This window comes from Manis pentadactyla, chromosome 7 (assembly GCF_030020395.1).
Source record: "Manis pentadactyla isolate mManPen7 chromosome 7, mManPen7.hap1, whole genome shotgun sequence".
NCBI classification, from domain to species: Eukaryota; Metazoa; Chordata; class Mammalia; order Pholidota; family Manidae; genus Manis; species Manis pentadactyla.
In genome coordinates, this window is record NC_080025.1 from 16,768,166 (window position 1) to 16,785,687 (window position 17,522).

At 33.4% G+C, this 17,522-nt stretch overlaps 1 protein-coding gene across 2 annotated transcripts in view; it reads left to right on the forward strand.

The window, feature by feature from the left end:
* SGCZ (sarcoglycan zeta) overlaps positions 1-17,522 on the forward strand; it is a 916,905-nt gene that overhangs the window by 888,976 nt on the left and 10,407 nt on the right. For both annotated transcript variants that reach the window (XM_057505149.1, XM_036894388.2), the window contains one exon: positions 9,020-9,092. In XM_057505149.1, the coding sequence (XP_057361132.1) occupies positions 9,020-9,092 (73 nt within the window). The remainder of the gene's footprint in view (positions 1-9,019; positions 9,093-17,522) is intronic.

The window sequence follows — 17,522 nt, forward strand, 5'->3', positions numbered from 1 at the left end:
CATCTTTTAAATGTACAAGATTTTTTTTTCCAGAATGAAAAGTGATCATAGGAAGTTTCAAATAAATGTGTAAGCAAATGTAATGTGTGAAGCCACTAAAGACCGTCAGGTACTTTTGGACAAACTTCCCTACTGATTTTTATTTTCCATAGAAAGCAGTGGACCTGTATACATTTGATGGCCACGTATCAAAAGCCCTAGGGAAGGTGGGGATAAGCATTGAGAAATAACAATGCTGCTGAGATAATGAGTCTATTCTCGGGCATTCCACCTGGCGAAGGTCAGCACAGTGTACCAGTTAGACCCACCATCACCGCCTGTGACTAATCATGGTAGACAGCCCATATCTCTTCTCTTCAGAAAGTAATCTAAATAGGGGTGAAGAACTGAAGAATAAAATAAGACAAAAAGTTAGTATTCAAGTAGTCACTTTTTCCCCCTCAAAGAAACTGAATTTATGGTACAACTGACAGTACGTTTTAAGATAAGTGAATTTCCGCAAGGATCAGAAAAGCTTAAATTGAATTTGGATTGAATAATGATAAAGTTTCAAAGGAAACAGTTATACACAAAGTGTTCATGCATAAAAATGAATGTGACCTTAAAGAAGTCCAAGTAGCATTAGCTCTACTATCTGAATATTCAGTAAAATGCCCAAACCGCCACTCAGAATATCCTCCTAGATGAAGTGTTTTGAAGCATGCAAAGACTTTTAAAATGTGGCAAAAAGATGATTCACCTAGAGATCTGGGCTCATTAATTTTCTAAATCTCATCATGAATTAATCTTTCATGAAATCTTCTATAAAGAAAGAATAAACAATATAGATAGTTCATTTGTTATCAAGTCACTTCATATTTTTATATTTCAGTTCCTGCTAAAATGTTTACAGCATAAGGTTAAATCAATTCATACATTGCCACATTTTAATGAATCCGTAACAATAGAATCTTATGACTATGTTTGCTAAAGATATATTCTTGGTGACACTTTTTCATCTAGGCCTCAGCTGTGTATTGTGTCTCATTCCTTTAAAGATTATTAAAATAAAGGGCAAAATGACAACCTTAGTAATTACAGATTTTGGAATTATTATTTCCTGAAAATATGTGTCCCAAGAATGAATGAGGAGAGCTCTGCTTGACCATTTTAATACTGTTTTTTAGAGGCAGTAATTTGAAAAGGGGGTTGTTTCTCTATCTGTTTTCAAGATGTAGTTTCCATCAAACCACATATGTATCCAATTTGAAAAATAATTTATTTTCTTCTCTGTTTTATTCACTTATAAATTTCAATCATTTCTGCTTCATGAAAAGGACTGTAGAGAACTAAGAAGTGAGGAGGTTTTCTCCCCCTAAATAATCAGAGAAATAAATGCTGGTAAAGTGCAAGCTACCTAAAGGTTATAAAATATGAACCAAAAGGGTCTCTGCATTATTGCTAGTCCTGATATATTTATGTCTAATGTTCTTTATTAGTGACAAATCAATTACTTTTGAAATATACTTCAACCTGAAGAAAATAGTTTTATTCTAATGTGTTTTCCACCTGCTCGCCAAGCACCTTTTCCATTGTCTCTTTAGATTCTGAAAACCTCCAGAGGTGGAAGAAAGTACACAACTTGGTATCCGAGTAAATGCCTTGAGATGTTCATTTTTTTAATTATGCAAAATGCTGACTGGAAAGTTAAAACAGATTTTGAAATAATTTCAAACATTTCAAAAATCTTGGCAGCTTATTCTCTAGTTTCCAGTCAACAGTATGGTGCTTTTTTCCTTTCCACAAGAAAGACAGTTTAACAGTATTGTTTTCCTGTTTTACTAGAAAAATTAACATTAGCTAAGCTCCATAGTAACACTGTCAATAAATTCAGATCATCACCTCAGGATATTAATAACCTGATTTGTGCTGAAGTATTAAACAAACAAATATGCTGTGAAACAAGCTTAGTATGTTTTGCATATCAATTATAAAATAGAATAATTTTTAATTTATTCATGCTTTTATTAATTCTTTCATTCCCATTCGTTATTTCATATACTTAGTTTCCATTATATATCAGAAGCCAAGATCAGTATTAAGAATACAAAATTGATTTAAACAAAGTCTTTGAGTTAAAACAACTCATAAGTTACTGAGTAGGAGTTTAAAACAAATTGAAAAGCAGTTTGATAATAGCTCTACCAGTAATTTTCACAAGGATCTAGAGAAGCTGAGCAGAGAGACCAAAAGCAAAAAAAAGTAAAGAAAATGTTTCACAGAGAAAATAATCTAGAATCAGACGCTGAAGAATTTGTAGAGATACCATCAAAGTGTTGGGAAGAAGTAGTACTCATGACAGTCCATAAACATTTCAAAATCTGCAGGAGTTATATTATCACTGAAGTATAAAATGCATAGAACTTCTAAGGTGTCTTCTGGATAGTGGCCACTCTTGACTGGTGTGAGGTGATATCTCATTGTCATTTTGATTTGCATTTCCCTGTTGATCAGCAATATGGATCATTTGTTTGTGTACCTGTTGGCCATTTGTATTTCTTCTTTGGAAAAATGTCTGTTCAGGACCCACTCATTTCTTAAAGGGGTTATTTGACATTTTGGTGTAGAGGCATATGAGTTCTGTATATATTTTAGATGTTAACCTCTTATTGGATAAATCATTTATGAATATATTCTCCTGTACTGTAAATTGCTGATGGTGTCTTTTGCTGTAAAGAAGCTTTTTAGTTTGATGTAGTCCCACTTGATCAATTTTTATTTTGTTTTCTTTGCCTGAGGAGATGTGGCCAGGAAAGAACTGCTCATACTTATATTCAAAGGATTTTTGCCTATGTTTTCTTCCAAGAGCTTTATGGTTCCATGTCTTACATTTAGGTATTTAGTACATTTCAAATTTACTTTTGTGTATTGAGTTAGACAGTACTCCAGTTTCATTCTCTTGCATGTAGCTGTCCAGTTTTCCCAACGCCAGTTATTGAAAAGTCTGTCTTTTCTCCACTGTATATTCATGACTCCTTTATCATATATTAATTGACCATATATATGGGAGTTTAAATCTGGGCTCTATATGTCTGTTCTAGTAACAGTAACATACTGTTCTGAGCACTATAGCTTTGTAGTATAGTTTGAAGTCAGGGAGCATAATACCCCAACTTTGTTCTTTCTTAGGATTGTTTTGGATATTCAGGCTCTTTTGTGGTTCCATAGGAATTTTAGGACTTTTTGCACAAGTTCATTGAAAAATGCTTTTGGTATTTTAATAGGGATTGCATTGAGTCTGTAAATTGCTTTGGGCAGGATAGCCATTTTGACAATGTTATTCTTCCTCTCCATGAGCATGGGATAGATTTCCATTTATTTGTGTCTTCTTTAATTTCTCTCATCAGTGTCTTAACAGTTTTCAGGGTACAGGTCTTTCACCTCCTTGGTTAGGTTTATTCCTGGCATTTTATTCTTTTTGATGCAGTTGTAGTGGAATTGTTTTCCTGATTTCTCTTTCTGCTACTTTGTTATTAGTATATAGGAGTGCAACAGATTTCTATGTATTAATTTTGTATCCTGCAACTTTTCCTTAATCCAGTTATTAGTTCTAAAGTTTTTTGGTGAAGTCTTTAGGGTTTTCTGTGTATAATATGTCATCTATAAATAGTGAGAGTGTAACTTCTTCCTTTCCAGTTTGAAGGCTTTATATCTCTTTATCTTGTCTGACTTCTGTGGCTAAGACCTCTAGTACTATGTTGAATAAAAGTGGTGAGAGTGGATCCTTGTCTTATTCCTGATCTTAGAGGAAAAGGTTTCAGATTTTCACCATTGAGTATGATGTAGCTGTGGGTTTGTTGTATATGGCTTTTAAGATGTTGAGGTAAATAACTCTCTATCCATTTTGTTGAGAGTTTTTATTATGAATGTATGTTGAATTTTGTCAAAACCTTTTACAGCTTCTATTGAGATGATCATTGTATTTATCCTTCTTTTTGTTAATGTTGTGTAGGTCATTGATTGACTCATGAATATTGTACCTTCCCTGCATCCCTGGAATAATCCCACTTGATTGTGATGGATGATCTTTTTGATGTATTTTTGAATTTGGTTTGCTAATATTTTATTGAGGATTTTTGCCTCTATGTTCATCAGAGATATGATCTATAATTTAATTTTTTGTAGTGTTTTGTCTAGTTTTGATATTAAATTGATGTTTCATAGAGTAAGTTTGGAAGTATTCCCTCCTCTTCTACCTTTTGGAATACTTTAAGAAGGATGGGTATTAACTCTCCTTTAAATGTTTCATAGACTTCAGCTATGAAGCCATCTGGTTCTGGAATTCTGTTTTTTAGGAGTTTTTTGATTATCAATTCAATTTTGTTACTGATAATTGGTCTGTTCAGATTTATTTTTCCTCCTGGGTATATCTTGGAAGGTTATATTTTTCTAGGAATTTTTTTCCATTTCCTCTAGGTTGTCCAACATTATATCCTGTGTAGAAACTTAAAATTCTGTCTGTTTAAGGTTAATTAAAGTGTTTGATTATTTAAGCCTCCTCACAATCTCATGGATTAGATAGGAGAGGTGGTGTGGCTGTCATTACTTGAATTCCTCCCCATTAAGTTATCAGAGCTAATTGCTAGGTGGAAATTCTTACCAATTCAATGACTAATATTTCACATTATAAAGGGAAATAGTCTAAGGTATGGTGTCCTGTATTACTCTTTCCTTAACTTTTCCTTTGGTTTTTAAAAGGAAACTAAAACCCTTGTAGAGTTAAGGAGTATTTTGCCTACTTCAATTACTCAAATGATGCATTGATATTTTATCCTGCACAAAGATCTAATAAGTATAAACACAGAAGATACACAGCCATCCATTTTAGTTAGTAAAGGGTCTACTAAGCATTTTTGTTTTCATTTTTCCTCAAATTTTTAAATGTTAAGATAATGCTTAAATTAGGATGAAATTCAATTAAAACTGAGATCATACTGGACATAATTTTTTTTTATTTAAAAGAAACTTCCTTCTCAGAGCTTTTTTGAGTATTGATGGGTCTTATCTGGTACCCAAGCAGAAGCATTGGGAAATTCCTTGATTTACTAAATAGAGTTCTGGTCAATAAATGTATTTACTATTTAACATTTAAGAATATCTTTACAGTGTCCACATTTCAGATTTAAAAATTTAGCATATTACAATGTTAGTTGAAGCTATGACATTTTGGGAATAGACATTTCATGAGTTCATGAATAGACCCATGTTGGGCCATTTATGCTACAGACACAATGTATATATCTTCTGTGGCTGATTTTCATAAAGAAAAGTGATGAAGAGAGGGAATTGAGGAATACTGAATTCTTACAATGAAACAGGTACATTTATGTCCTATTTAAGAGAAACCTAACCCAAACTATAAGGTTGGAATCCCTATTTTTATTTATATCTATGGAAATTGAAGTTTGGAGAGGGTAAATACCTTGCTCAAGGTCACTTAGGTAAGAATGAGCTGGGGTTGCTTCCTGTCTGCTAACTTCAAAGTACATAATGTATATATAAGAAAACCTGAAGATGAAGATTTTAGCCTCATGAATGAGGTCTTTAATTTCTCTGATTAGAGTGTTCTAATTTTTCAGCTGTAAATAATATATCATCTACTTATAATAAAATTGTGAGAAAAAAATGACATAATTTATATAAAACTAATTATTTCAAAGTATATAGGCATCTTTGTTTTACCTTTTGTGTCTTACTAATCACAAGTCCTTCCACACACGGTCATTAACCCCAAAAAATTTTACCTGAAATTAACTGCAGTGGAGTCCATGAAGCTGGTGGCTGAAGAGATGCTTTATTTCATAGAATTTTTTGGTTACTGTAAAGTTGAGTAAGAACCTGGAAATATCAGAGGTTTTTGGTTTCCCTTTATTGCACTGTCTCTTCTAGGGTAAATGGCTTGTACAGTATTGATAGCCCCATGAGGAAGAATGTGGAAATTTCATTTTAATGGTTTTTTTTTCATTTTTTTGGCAGGTGACATTTTATATTAGACATTTGTAAAGAGTAGCATCCTAGTTTATGTCTTAAACTACCCTTAAATATAAAATAGGACCACAGTTCATATGTACTCTCTTTTTTCCAGCACACCAGAATATACCATCCTATTATTTTGTTTGAAACACAGAAATGATCATTTGAATGGGATCCGATATTTTTTGACCCTGAAGTTTGTTCGTCTCATCTTTTCTGACCATTACAATAGTCACCAGTCTATGGCTTCCTTATGTCTTACAGCATTGTCAGTTTCAGTTATGTGAAATGTCCTTTGACACCTATTCGATCAAGCAGAACTGAGTATTCTATACCCTTTGAACAGTCCCATACAATAACGATGAATAAATGCTTATTTTGTCAACAAATTTAAGTAGATATATGAATAAATGTCTGTGATATGTTCCTTTTGGTCCTCTTTCATGGACAGAAAGGTTTCATGGTTCCTATAGCTTTCAATGTGAGAATTCATCACACTTCTTTCTTTTCCTAAAGTGAGGATAAATCAGATCTGTATTCTTTTTACGAAATAAGTGTTGACTAATGGTCAGTTACCAGGCAAAATACATGATGCCTAGGTAATTTTGAGTCTAAGATAAACAGCACATCAATTTTAGTATAAGTACATCTCCTACAAACACTGTATACATATATTAAAAAATGATTTCATGTTTACATGAAATTCAAAATTAAGTCAGTATCCTGTATTTTTAGTTGCTAAGCCTGGAAACCATACTAATGGTTCTGGCATTTGTGAAGTTCCCAACTCACAGGAAATACAAATTTTACTTGTGATTTTTAGATTGTAGAGTATGAACCTGGCTCAGAGGACTTTCATCCTCCCTCACTGATTTCTTTTTATGATTATTGTTGTTGATTATTGTTGCTCCTTTGGCCCATTCTGGGACAAAAATGGAGAGGATGGGAGTAGTTTTCTTATTATCTGGAGGCCTGCGGTTAGTTAATTATTTATGCTATTTCATTCAGTTTTCAATTTAGTCCCTTATGTAGTGTAATATTATATTGGTTTCTTAAAGAACTTTTTTTTAAAATCATCGATCAATAATTTTCTATATTGCTGTTTAGAATGGAGACCTCTATCAGTTTTTAATCCTCACTGGAGAATCAAACTCTGAATACCATTCAGTTTGCATATATTCTGCCGCTATATTCTGTGTGAAATTGAGGTGTGCCACTCTGCGTTTGCAAATAAATATTGCTTACTGTTTAATTATATTTCTATCATCTTGTCTGGAAAGTTTTCAAATCAGAGAATAGTGGAAATTAATTTCTGAACTTTACATGTGGGTAACTATTCTTTCTGGAAGTTGTATCTGGTTTCAAAATTCCAAAGGGGTCTTTCACTGGAATATGAACATTTACACTTCGGAATGTTGTTTTAAATGCCACCCAAAATTGGAGTTTTATCTAAAACTGTTACTTTACTTTCAAAGACCTATCTCCAAGAATTTTCCACTGGCAGAAATTAAATATATTACAAAGTATCAAAACAGCAAACTCCTTAAATAAATAATTGCTCTAATCTGCCCATATAATACTACGTGCCATACAGAGCCTCTTTAGAAACACACACACACACACACACACACACACACACACATGCTCACACTCACACACAAAATATCAACAACTATGAAAACCCAATAAACAGTCAACAAATGGCCAGTAGCTTTTAGTTTATAAATCATAATGTTTAATCTTCGGAATTTCCTACAGTAGAACCTTATAAATTGGCTCTAAGAAACATAATACGGATGAAACCATGTCATAGTCTGAAAAAACTTCTTCCTCTCTGATTTAAGATCAAGGTCTGCATTGCTGTTTTATGTAAAGTGGCTGTCTGGTGATTTTAGTATATTTCCTTATATAACCACATATTTTGTAAAGGAATAAATATTAGCTCTAATTACCTGGTGTCAATTTCTTCATTGCTTATTGAATTAATATATTTCATGTTGTTCTTCACAATAAGCAGAAGCAGCTTCATTTTGTAGGCTCAAAATTTGTTACCTTTTTATTTGCATTGTACTGTTAAGCTAATGTTGAGGCCATTGATGAAGCAGGCATGACATTCTTACACTAAGATGTCTGAAGAAGATTAAACCAAAAGGAAACAAAGTTTATTCCAAGGGGAATGAACTAAAACACTTATGTGAAATTACACAAGAGAAAAAGGGGCTTTGTCCTCATCATCTTTAAAAATGTTTTTGCATTTGATTTTTGAAAAGGCAAATGACTCCATTTTGCTCAGCTAAATTATGGAAAACCTGGAAGAGCAAATGGAGTCAATGAGTGAAAGTGTCGATAGAGAATCGTTTACCTGCCTGAGGAAAGTGTTAAAATGCATGACCTCTTCAGATAACTAGGACCCCAGATGGAGTCAAGTCTAATGAGATACATTCAAGCAGTTCATAGTTTTAGGTAGAGCCTGAAATCCAAAGAGATCGATGGAAGGTGTGCTGTTCTCTACCATTAAGTGATCACTCTAATCAAAGTTGGAGCTATATGTGGAGAATTGCTAAATTCCCTATGAGACCTATGTCTCAAAATAATTAATAAAAATATACTACAGCGTCACTCACTCTCCACATTTTCATTCATGCTCACTATTTTAGAAAGACAGAACTAAATATTATAATTTACCCTCCCTCAAATTAACTTATCTGAGACATAAGAAAGAGAAAGGAGATGGATGTTTGTTCTTTGACCAGAGAGTGACAATTCTCACTCAATCTCAACTTTTATAAATATCACCTTAGAAGCATCAACATAGTGACAATTAGATTTACCCTTCCTGGCCTTTCGCTAACTTAAACTTATTTTCCAATTTTTCTCTCTCATTTTCTGTACTCCTGTTTTCAGTTGTCCCATTTTGGGAAGAATTTATGATGCATAAGAACAGAAGTGAATGCCGATGTATCTGTACACTTGCTTATACTGATTACTGGATTCATGTTGCCTGCAGGTACTGAAGGAGCAGTATTCGGGCACTCTGTGGAGACACCTCACATCAGAGCAGAGCCTTCCCAAGACCTCAGGTAAGTCCTGGCTCTTAAACCTGTGCTGTGGCATAGTTTTAATCACAAATGATAGTCCTTAACATATAAAGAGCTAGAAGAGAAAATGGGCTACATACTTCAATAAATAATTGATATTCCCTGCCAACATGATCAACAAATAGAGAAATTTTTGGTTGAGGGCAACAAATCTGAGTTATTCTAACTTTCTATATTTTTCCCATAATGAACATGCATTGAATATAAACAAAAATGTATCAGGCAGGAGAAGTATGGACAAAAAAAAAAGACATCTATAGCAAACTTTAAGAGAGACTGATAAAAATAGGGATTCCAGGAAAATCTGGCATAGACAATAAAATATATCACATGTATAATAAAGATTAAATCAGAAATAAATAAAATTGAGAAGAATAAAACAATAGAAAGAATCAATGAAAGCAGGAGCTGATTCTTCAAGAAAATAAAGAAAATAGGTAAACCCCTAGTCAGACTTATCAAGAAAAAAAGAGAGTCTACACACATAAACAGAATCAGAAATGAGAAAGGAAAAATCACTACAAACACCACAGAAACACAAAGAATTATCAGAGAATACTATGAAAAATTATATGGTAACAAAATGGATAACCTAGAAGAAATGGACAACTTTCTAGAAAAATACAACCTTTCAAGGCTGATCCAGGAAGAAACAGAAAACCTCAATAGACAAATTACAGGCAAAGAAATTGAACTGGTAATCAAAAAACTCCCGAGGAACAAATCCCTGGACCAAATGGTTTCACTGCTGAATTTGATCAAACATTTAGTGAAGACCTGATACCCATCTTCCTTAAAGTTTTCCAAAAAGTAAAAGAGGAGGGAATTCTCCCAAATTCATTCTACGAGGCCAACATCACTCTAATACCAAAACCAAGCAAAGAGACCACAAAAAAAGAAAATTACAGACCAATATCCCTGATGAACATAGATGCAAAAATACTCAACAAAATATTACCAAACTGACTTCAAAAATACATCAAAAAGATCATCCATCATGATCAAGTGGGATTCATCCCAGGGATGCAAGGATGGTGCAACATTTCAAAATCCATTAACATCATCCACTACATCAACAAAAAAGAAGAACAAAAACCACATAATCATCTCCATAGATGCTGAAAAAGCATTCGACAAAATTTAACATCCATTCACAATAAAAACTCTCAACAAAATGGGTATAGAGGGCAAGTACCTCAACATAATAAAGGCCATATGTGAGAAACCCACAGCGAACATTATACTTAACAACAAGAAGCTGAAAGCTTTTCCTTTAAGATCGGGAGCAAGACAACGATGCCCACTCTCCCAACTTCTATTCAACATAGTTCTGGAGGTCCTAGTCATGGCAATCAGACAACACAAAGAAATAAAAGGCATCCAGATTGGCAAGGAAGGAGTCAAACTGTCCCTGTTTGCAGATGACATGATATTGTACATAAAAAACCCTAAAGAATCCATTCCAAAACTACTATATCTAATATCTGAATTCAGCAAAGTTGCAGGATACAAAATTAATACACAGAAATCTGTTGCTTTCCTATACACTAATAAAAAACTAGCAGAAAGAGAAATCAGGGAACCAATTCCATTCACAACTGCATAAAAAAGAATAAAATACCTAGGAATAAACCTAACCAAGGAAGTGAAAGACCTATACCCTGAAAACTACAAGACACTCTTGAGAGAAATTAAAGAAGAAACCAATAAATGGAAACACATCCCGTGCTCATGAATAGGAAGAATTAATACTGTCAAAATGGCCATCCTGCCTAAAGCAATCTACAGATTCAATGTAATCTCTATCAAAATACCAACAGCATTCTTCAATGAACTAGAGAAAATAGTCCTAAAATTCATATGGAACAACAAAAGACCCCAAATAGCCAAAGCAATCCTGAGAAGGAAGAATAAAGCAGGGGGAATTACGCTCCCTGCCTTCAAGCTCTACTACAAAGCCACAGTAATCAAGACAGTTTGGTACTGGCACAAGAACAGACCCATAGACCAATGGATCAGATAGAAACCCAAGCATATATGGTCAATTAATATATGATAAAGGAGCCATGGATATACAATGGGGAAATGACAGCCTCTTCAACAGCTGGTGTTGGCAAAACTGGACAGCTACATGTAAGAGAATGAAACTGAATTATTTTCTAACCCCATACACAAAAGTAAACTCAAAATGGATCAAAGACCTGAATGTAAGTTATGAAACCATAAAACTCTTAGAAAAAAACATAGGCAAAATCTCTTGGACATAAACATGAGCAACTTCTTCATGAACATATCTCCCCAGGCAAGGGAAACAAAAGCAAAAATGAACAAATGGGACTATATTAAACTAAAAAGCTTATGTACAGCAAAAGACACCATCAGTAGAACAAAAAGACATCCTACAGTATGGGAGAATATATTCATAAATGGCAAGTCCAATAAGGGATTGACACCCAAATTATATAAAGAGCTCACGCACCTCAACAAACAAAAAGCAAATAAGCCAATTAAAAAATGGGCAGAGGAGCTGAACAGGGACTTCTCCAAAGAAGAAATTCAGATGGCCAACAGGCTCATGAAAAGATGCTCCACATTGCTAATCATCAGGGAAATGCAAATTTAAACCACAATGAGATATCACCTCACATCAGTTAAGATGGCCAACATCCAAAAGACAGACAACAACAAATGTTGGTGAGGATGTGGAGAAAGGGGAACCCTCCTATAGTGCTGGTGGGAATATAAACTAGTTCAACCATTGTGGAAAGCAGTATGGAGGTTCCTCAAAAAACTTATAGAAATACCATTTGACCCAGGAATTCCACTCCTAGGAATTTACCCTAAGAATGCAGTAGCCCAGTTTGAAAAAGATGTATGCAGCACTATTTACAATAGCCAGGAATTGGAAACAACCTAAGCGTCCATCAGTAAATGAATGGATAAAGAAGATGTGGTACATATACACAATGGAATATTACTCAGCCATAAGAAGAAAACAAATCCTACCATTTGCAACAACGTGGATGGAGCTACAGGGTATTATGTTCAGTGAAATAAGCCAGGCAGAGAAAGACAAATACCAAATGATTTCACTCATATGTGGGGTATAAGAACAAAGAAAAAACTGAAGTAAATATATATATGGTGTGCATAGGCATGAAGAAAGGGGAGGCAAAGAGGCAGAGGAAGCCGTAAATGCTCAGGAAGAATAAAGAGGAAAATACCGAAGCAGATGTAAATAGTAATCAAAGAAAGGCAGGTCTTAATTACACGCGATCAGTTCCACAGTCTAATGTTCCCACTGGAATAAGCTGCTTCCTGGCCCCGTGCTTGTTCGTAAGAGGTACAGTTCATATTAAAGCCCTCACTCCCCAGAAGGTCATGCGATGACCTGATAGGGAATTCTCCTGGATAAACGTGGCAACTGTTGATAAAAGTTGAAACACTAACGTCTGATAACTGATCAGTGGCTAATTAATTCAACAAATAAGTTAAGCTTTAAGGATTAAAGGTTTTTTGTGTGACTTATTTTGGCAATCCTTTAACAATGCATACATATATCAAATCATTATGTTGTACACCTTAAGCTATGCAGTGTTATATGTCAGTGAAATAAGGTGTTTTATATTTTAATTTCTCGACAGGTAAATTACATTCCAAAATCCATTTGCTATGGTATTTTTAAAAACCAAGAATAGCAATATTAACAAAAAAAAATCACTTATTAAAAATCATTTTTGAAGTTGAATCAAAGTATGAACCTGATAGAGTCTTTGTCTTAGTAAACACAATAAAAATATTAAGAAAAAATACATTTTATTTCATAAAGATCAGGTTCAGCCCTTCCCATTTGGATGAGTGGAAAAAATGCATAAATAAAAATAGAAAAATTAAGTTGAAAAATTTTAATGCAAAACAAACAAAAGCCAGACTTCCACAGTAGTAAATTTTGCAGAGCTTCGTAGTTCTATGATACAGTTTCCTGAGGAACTCAGTTTCTTGTTGGGTGAGTAACTCAGATTCAAACAAGCTACTTAACAATAACAGGAGAAGGTGGTCCTCTTCATGTGGTCAATGAATTTTTTTATAAAACAAAAGCAATAATTTTTTGCCTCTGTGCTGAAGCCACCAGACCTTAGAAGAGTTAAAGAACATGTACAAACAGTTTCTCATAGTGTGTGATAGTCTTGATTTATGACTCTTCTCTCATTTAGGAATTCAACATTTTGCGTGATGGTTTTATTCCTCTCCACCTAACAAGGTTGCATGTTCCATCAGGCCAGGATCTACAACTTCCTTGCTTACCTTATGCTGCAGTGACCAGCACTGTATCTCACATGTAATAGTGTCTGATAAATAGTTTATTTGAATTACTGAAACTTAGCAAAATTGAATAATCAGGACAGTGACTGAATACATGTAATACAAGGACCATGACAGCAGCTGCTACTCTATTACTGAGACACGTGGGACTAACATTAATTCCAATTGTTTCTGAAGTTGAATGCAGATACCAGAGTTTAGTGATTCATTCTATAATGTTTTAAAAAACTAACTTCAAGAAAAACAATTTTTTACCTCTAATATTTGAGTGATTATGTACTCATTTACAGTTTTCATTATGGAACGTCTATTGCCAAAAGAGGAGTAAGAGCTAACTGCTATTTTAATTACCTTGCAACATGTCTCAAAATTCCTAAGTGTGAATGTGAATTAAATTATAATTTGTACATAGTGTTCCTGGTTTTTATTATTCTAATTACATATCCATTTTAAAATGTACTAAGCTCAGCTTATCTGCTAGCGTTAAAAGCAGATTGGCAACCCCCAGGATGAATGTTAGTGATCTAAATTCCAAAACAGAAATGGAACCAAAGTGCAGAAATGATGGGGTTATTCAATTATTCATTTGCATACTGAAGATTAAAAGCAGAGTGTCTGAGAAGATCTTTACAAGTCTTGCTGACATTTTTTCTTTCAGGGCAATAAGAAGTACTCTTAGTCGACAAGTAATTCTAATAAACAAGGTGAAATTGATTGGCCTGGTAAATAAAATGGTAATTTGGGGAGTAATTAGCCATGTTGTCTTTAATTTTGTTTTTGTCAAGAACAAAAGATTTTTGGAAAGGAACATTTCAAAGATTTTATGATAGAATACAGGTAATATTTTCATTTGCAGTAGATTTCTATAATTTCTTTATTCAACAGATGTTTGATGAACACTTACATATGTGACAGATACTGTTCTAGTTTTCATGTGCATTTTGAATCTACATGTATAGATTTTCTTTGAGCTATTACATAAGGTGATACTGTTTTTCAGTTGAGACCTGTGTGTTAAAAGGCTAAAAACTATATACTGAATAATCGTTAAGGACATACTAGTATATTTGCCTGGAATAGCCCAAGTGTGAATGTTCTTCCTTTTTTATTTCTGTAATTGACGTATAGCTAAATTATTGCAGTCTAGAAGATTTTCTGCACTTTCTGGTGAGAAGTGATGAAATCCATCACGTAATGGCCATTGCCCAAAGATTGTTTAGATCTGAGTTCCATTAAGTGTTTCAAAAATAAGAAAAGAATCTGGACTTGGAATCAGTAAAATGAATTAAATAAGTAGGCAAAATGGGAGGTACAAGTAGGCAGAAAACAATAAACATGGAGGAAACAAAAATAATGTGATGGGAAACAAACAAAAAACAACAATGTGATTTGGTGTGGAAGGAAGTTCACCATGGCCTGAAGTAATAAGACAATAAAATTTACTGTCTGTTTGGATCACAGATCAATTTTTTTTTCTTAAAACATTTTTCTGTTCAACTGTCCATTCTTTGCACAATTAAAACTGCAAATAATTCATGAGAGCCTATTATGTCTCTGGCACTGTGTTAAATATTTATCAAGACCAAGGTACATGATATTCAAATTCTGTTTTAGTTTCTATGTTTTATTTTAGCAATTGCATCCTGCAACTTATCTTAAAAGAAGTCTGAATTCTTTTCTCAGAGTGTTCAGAATTCCTCTAGAGACATAGTCCACTCATTTGCAAATTAGAGAATTGGGCAACACCTTAAAAACACTTATCTTGTTTGCATCTTTGGTATGTAAACACCATAGAAACAGAATTGCTTGAAAAAACCAGACAGCCGAGTGGCTTGAGTTCAACAGTCGTTCTCTCTGTTCGAGTCCCTGAGTGCTCACTGTGAGAACTAGTCTGAAATCCACTGCTGAAATTGCAGTAATGCTCTCAAATTAACACCTTTGTACTTCACTAATGCCAGTGACTAATTCCATAGACATTTGCAAGTTTTGCCAGTAAATATGGGTTTTATTTTTCAACTGCCCCTTTTAGGATATGTTCTGTAATAAAATGAATAGTTTAAGTAAAACTACTATTTTGTAAACCCTCCTCAGTGGAGGCTTGACAATTTCTATGTAGGAGAGAAGGAGGGCTTCACTTACCTCTTGATAAAACGCTAGCAAGGGTCTCCTTATTAAATAGTTCTAGAGGAAATCCAGAATGAGTCTGATTTGAGTTGTAAGATCTGAGCCCAGGATATTCTAAAGGGATTCTAGGCTGATTTGACAAGTCTTCCATATTACCGTATTTTCTTCTAGTTTTCAATTATTTATTTTGTACACTAGGTAATTTATTTCTTAATTGTATATTTTGAGTATATAAAACTGGAAATTCTTGCTGAGCATTTTATGGATCTAATGCTATTTTCCTCAGTATGGACAGTTAATTTATTAACCCTCACTTATTAAATAACCTTGTATTTTCCACCCCAAAATGATTGCTACATATGTCAGGTGTTAATTTCTCATAAATACTTTGGATTTATTTTAGATTATATTGTGTTCCATTGACCAAATATCTATTTCTAATTCCAATGGCATTTTCTAATTAAAATAACTTTATATTAACTTCTAATTTTCAAAGGAAAATCTCCCACTATTATCATTTAAAAAATATAATAATGGTGGCACATACTATTCTCCCCAAAATATTTTAATGTAATGTTTTAAGTTTCAAGAGACTATTAATAATCTTGTTGGGCTTTTATTACATATTTTATTATTTTTTGAAACAGTGGATATTTGTGATATGGAAATAAATACGAGTTTCTTTTCACCCAGGAGAGGAATATCTCAAATTCTTAGTTTTCAGGTAAACAGTATCAGATGTCCTTTCTAGATATCCCTCTTCCTGAAATAGTTGTGATATAGCACTTATATTACTATAGTAATTTAGCACCAGGAATCATTATATGTCATTAATATTATTTATTGTATCTTAATACAGTCCATGACTGTCACATATTCGTATTAACAGTTTTCCTTTTTAGATTTCCATATCATAAATGTTTTATAAATTTTGAAGGGAAAATTGGATAATCCTATAAAATCTGAGACTCTTTCTTCCTGAGACCACAGATAGTATAAATTCGTACACTTACTCTGAGCATTTCATGATATATGACACTATATCATTATAGTGTCAAAGATGATTTAAAGTTTCTTTTCTGTAGTTGTAAAATAATTATGCAGTGACATTTACAAAGCTTAAGTGTGCATTTATTGAATTTTAACAAATGCGTACATTTATGTGCCCAAATTCCTTTCAAGATATAAAAAAACATCATCATCACCCAAGAAAGTTCCCTCATGCCCCTCATACCCAGTTCAAATATCTCCTGGGTAAAAAGTGGATATGGATAGAGTGCCACTTTTCAGTACTGATGGGTTTAAGAGATAATCCATATGAAGTTTTATGTATGAAATAAGCTCCTACTAGGAACATTAGTTTTTATTATATTATCATAATTATATGGCTAACTCACTAATAAAGATGGGCACATGTAATGATGTTCTGTTTGTCTACAATATTCAACTTTCAAGGTGCATGATGACTATGATTTTATTAGGCAACTGAACCCCGGAGAGATTAACTGGATTTAATATTTGAAGTCGAACTTATGTGGAACCTGTGAGCTTCTTATTCAAAGTCCTATGTTTAATTCTGTCATTAGGTGATGTAACTCTCAAGCATAGTAATTATGTTTCAGTAAGTTTATACCTCCATTTCCCAGACCTAAGTTTTTTAGATCTCCATATATATTGTCATCCTCCTATGATTTTTTGCCCACAAGAGTTAATTTATTTGGCTATGCTAAGCAGGCACCAATCTTATAGAAACTAGTTCATAAGTGTACTTCAGTTTTCATGGCCATAAGAAATATTTGACTAGTACAGCATGTGCATTTGAAAATAGATTTATGAAATCCTCCATATATGCTACTAAAGTTTTATTGCATTTTCTTTAACTGCATATGCTTTGCATAATTAATTTTAAATTCCTAGTATATAGTATTCATCCAAATATTGGATGCTATTCAAAACAGTCCTTCT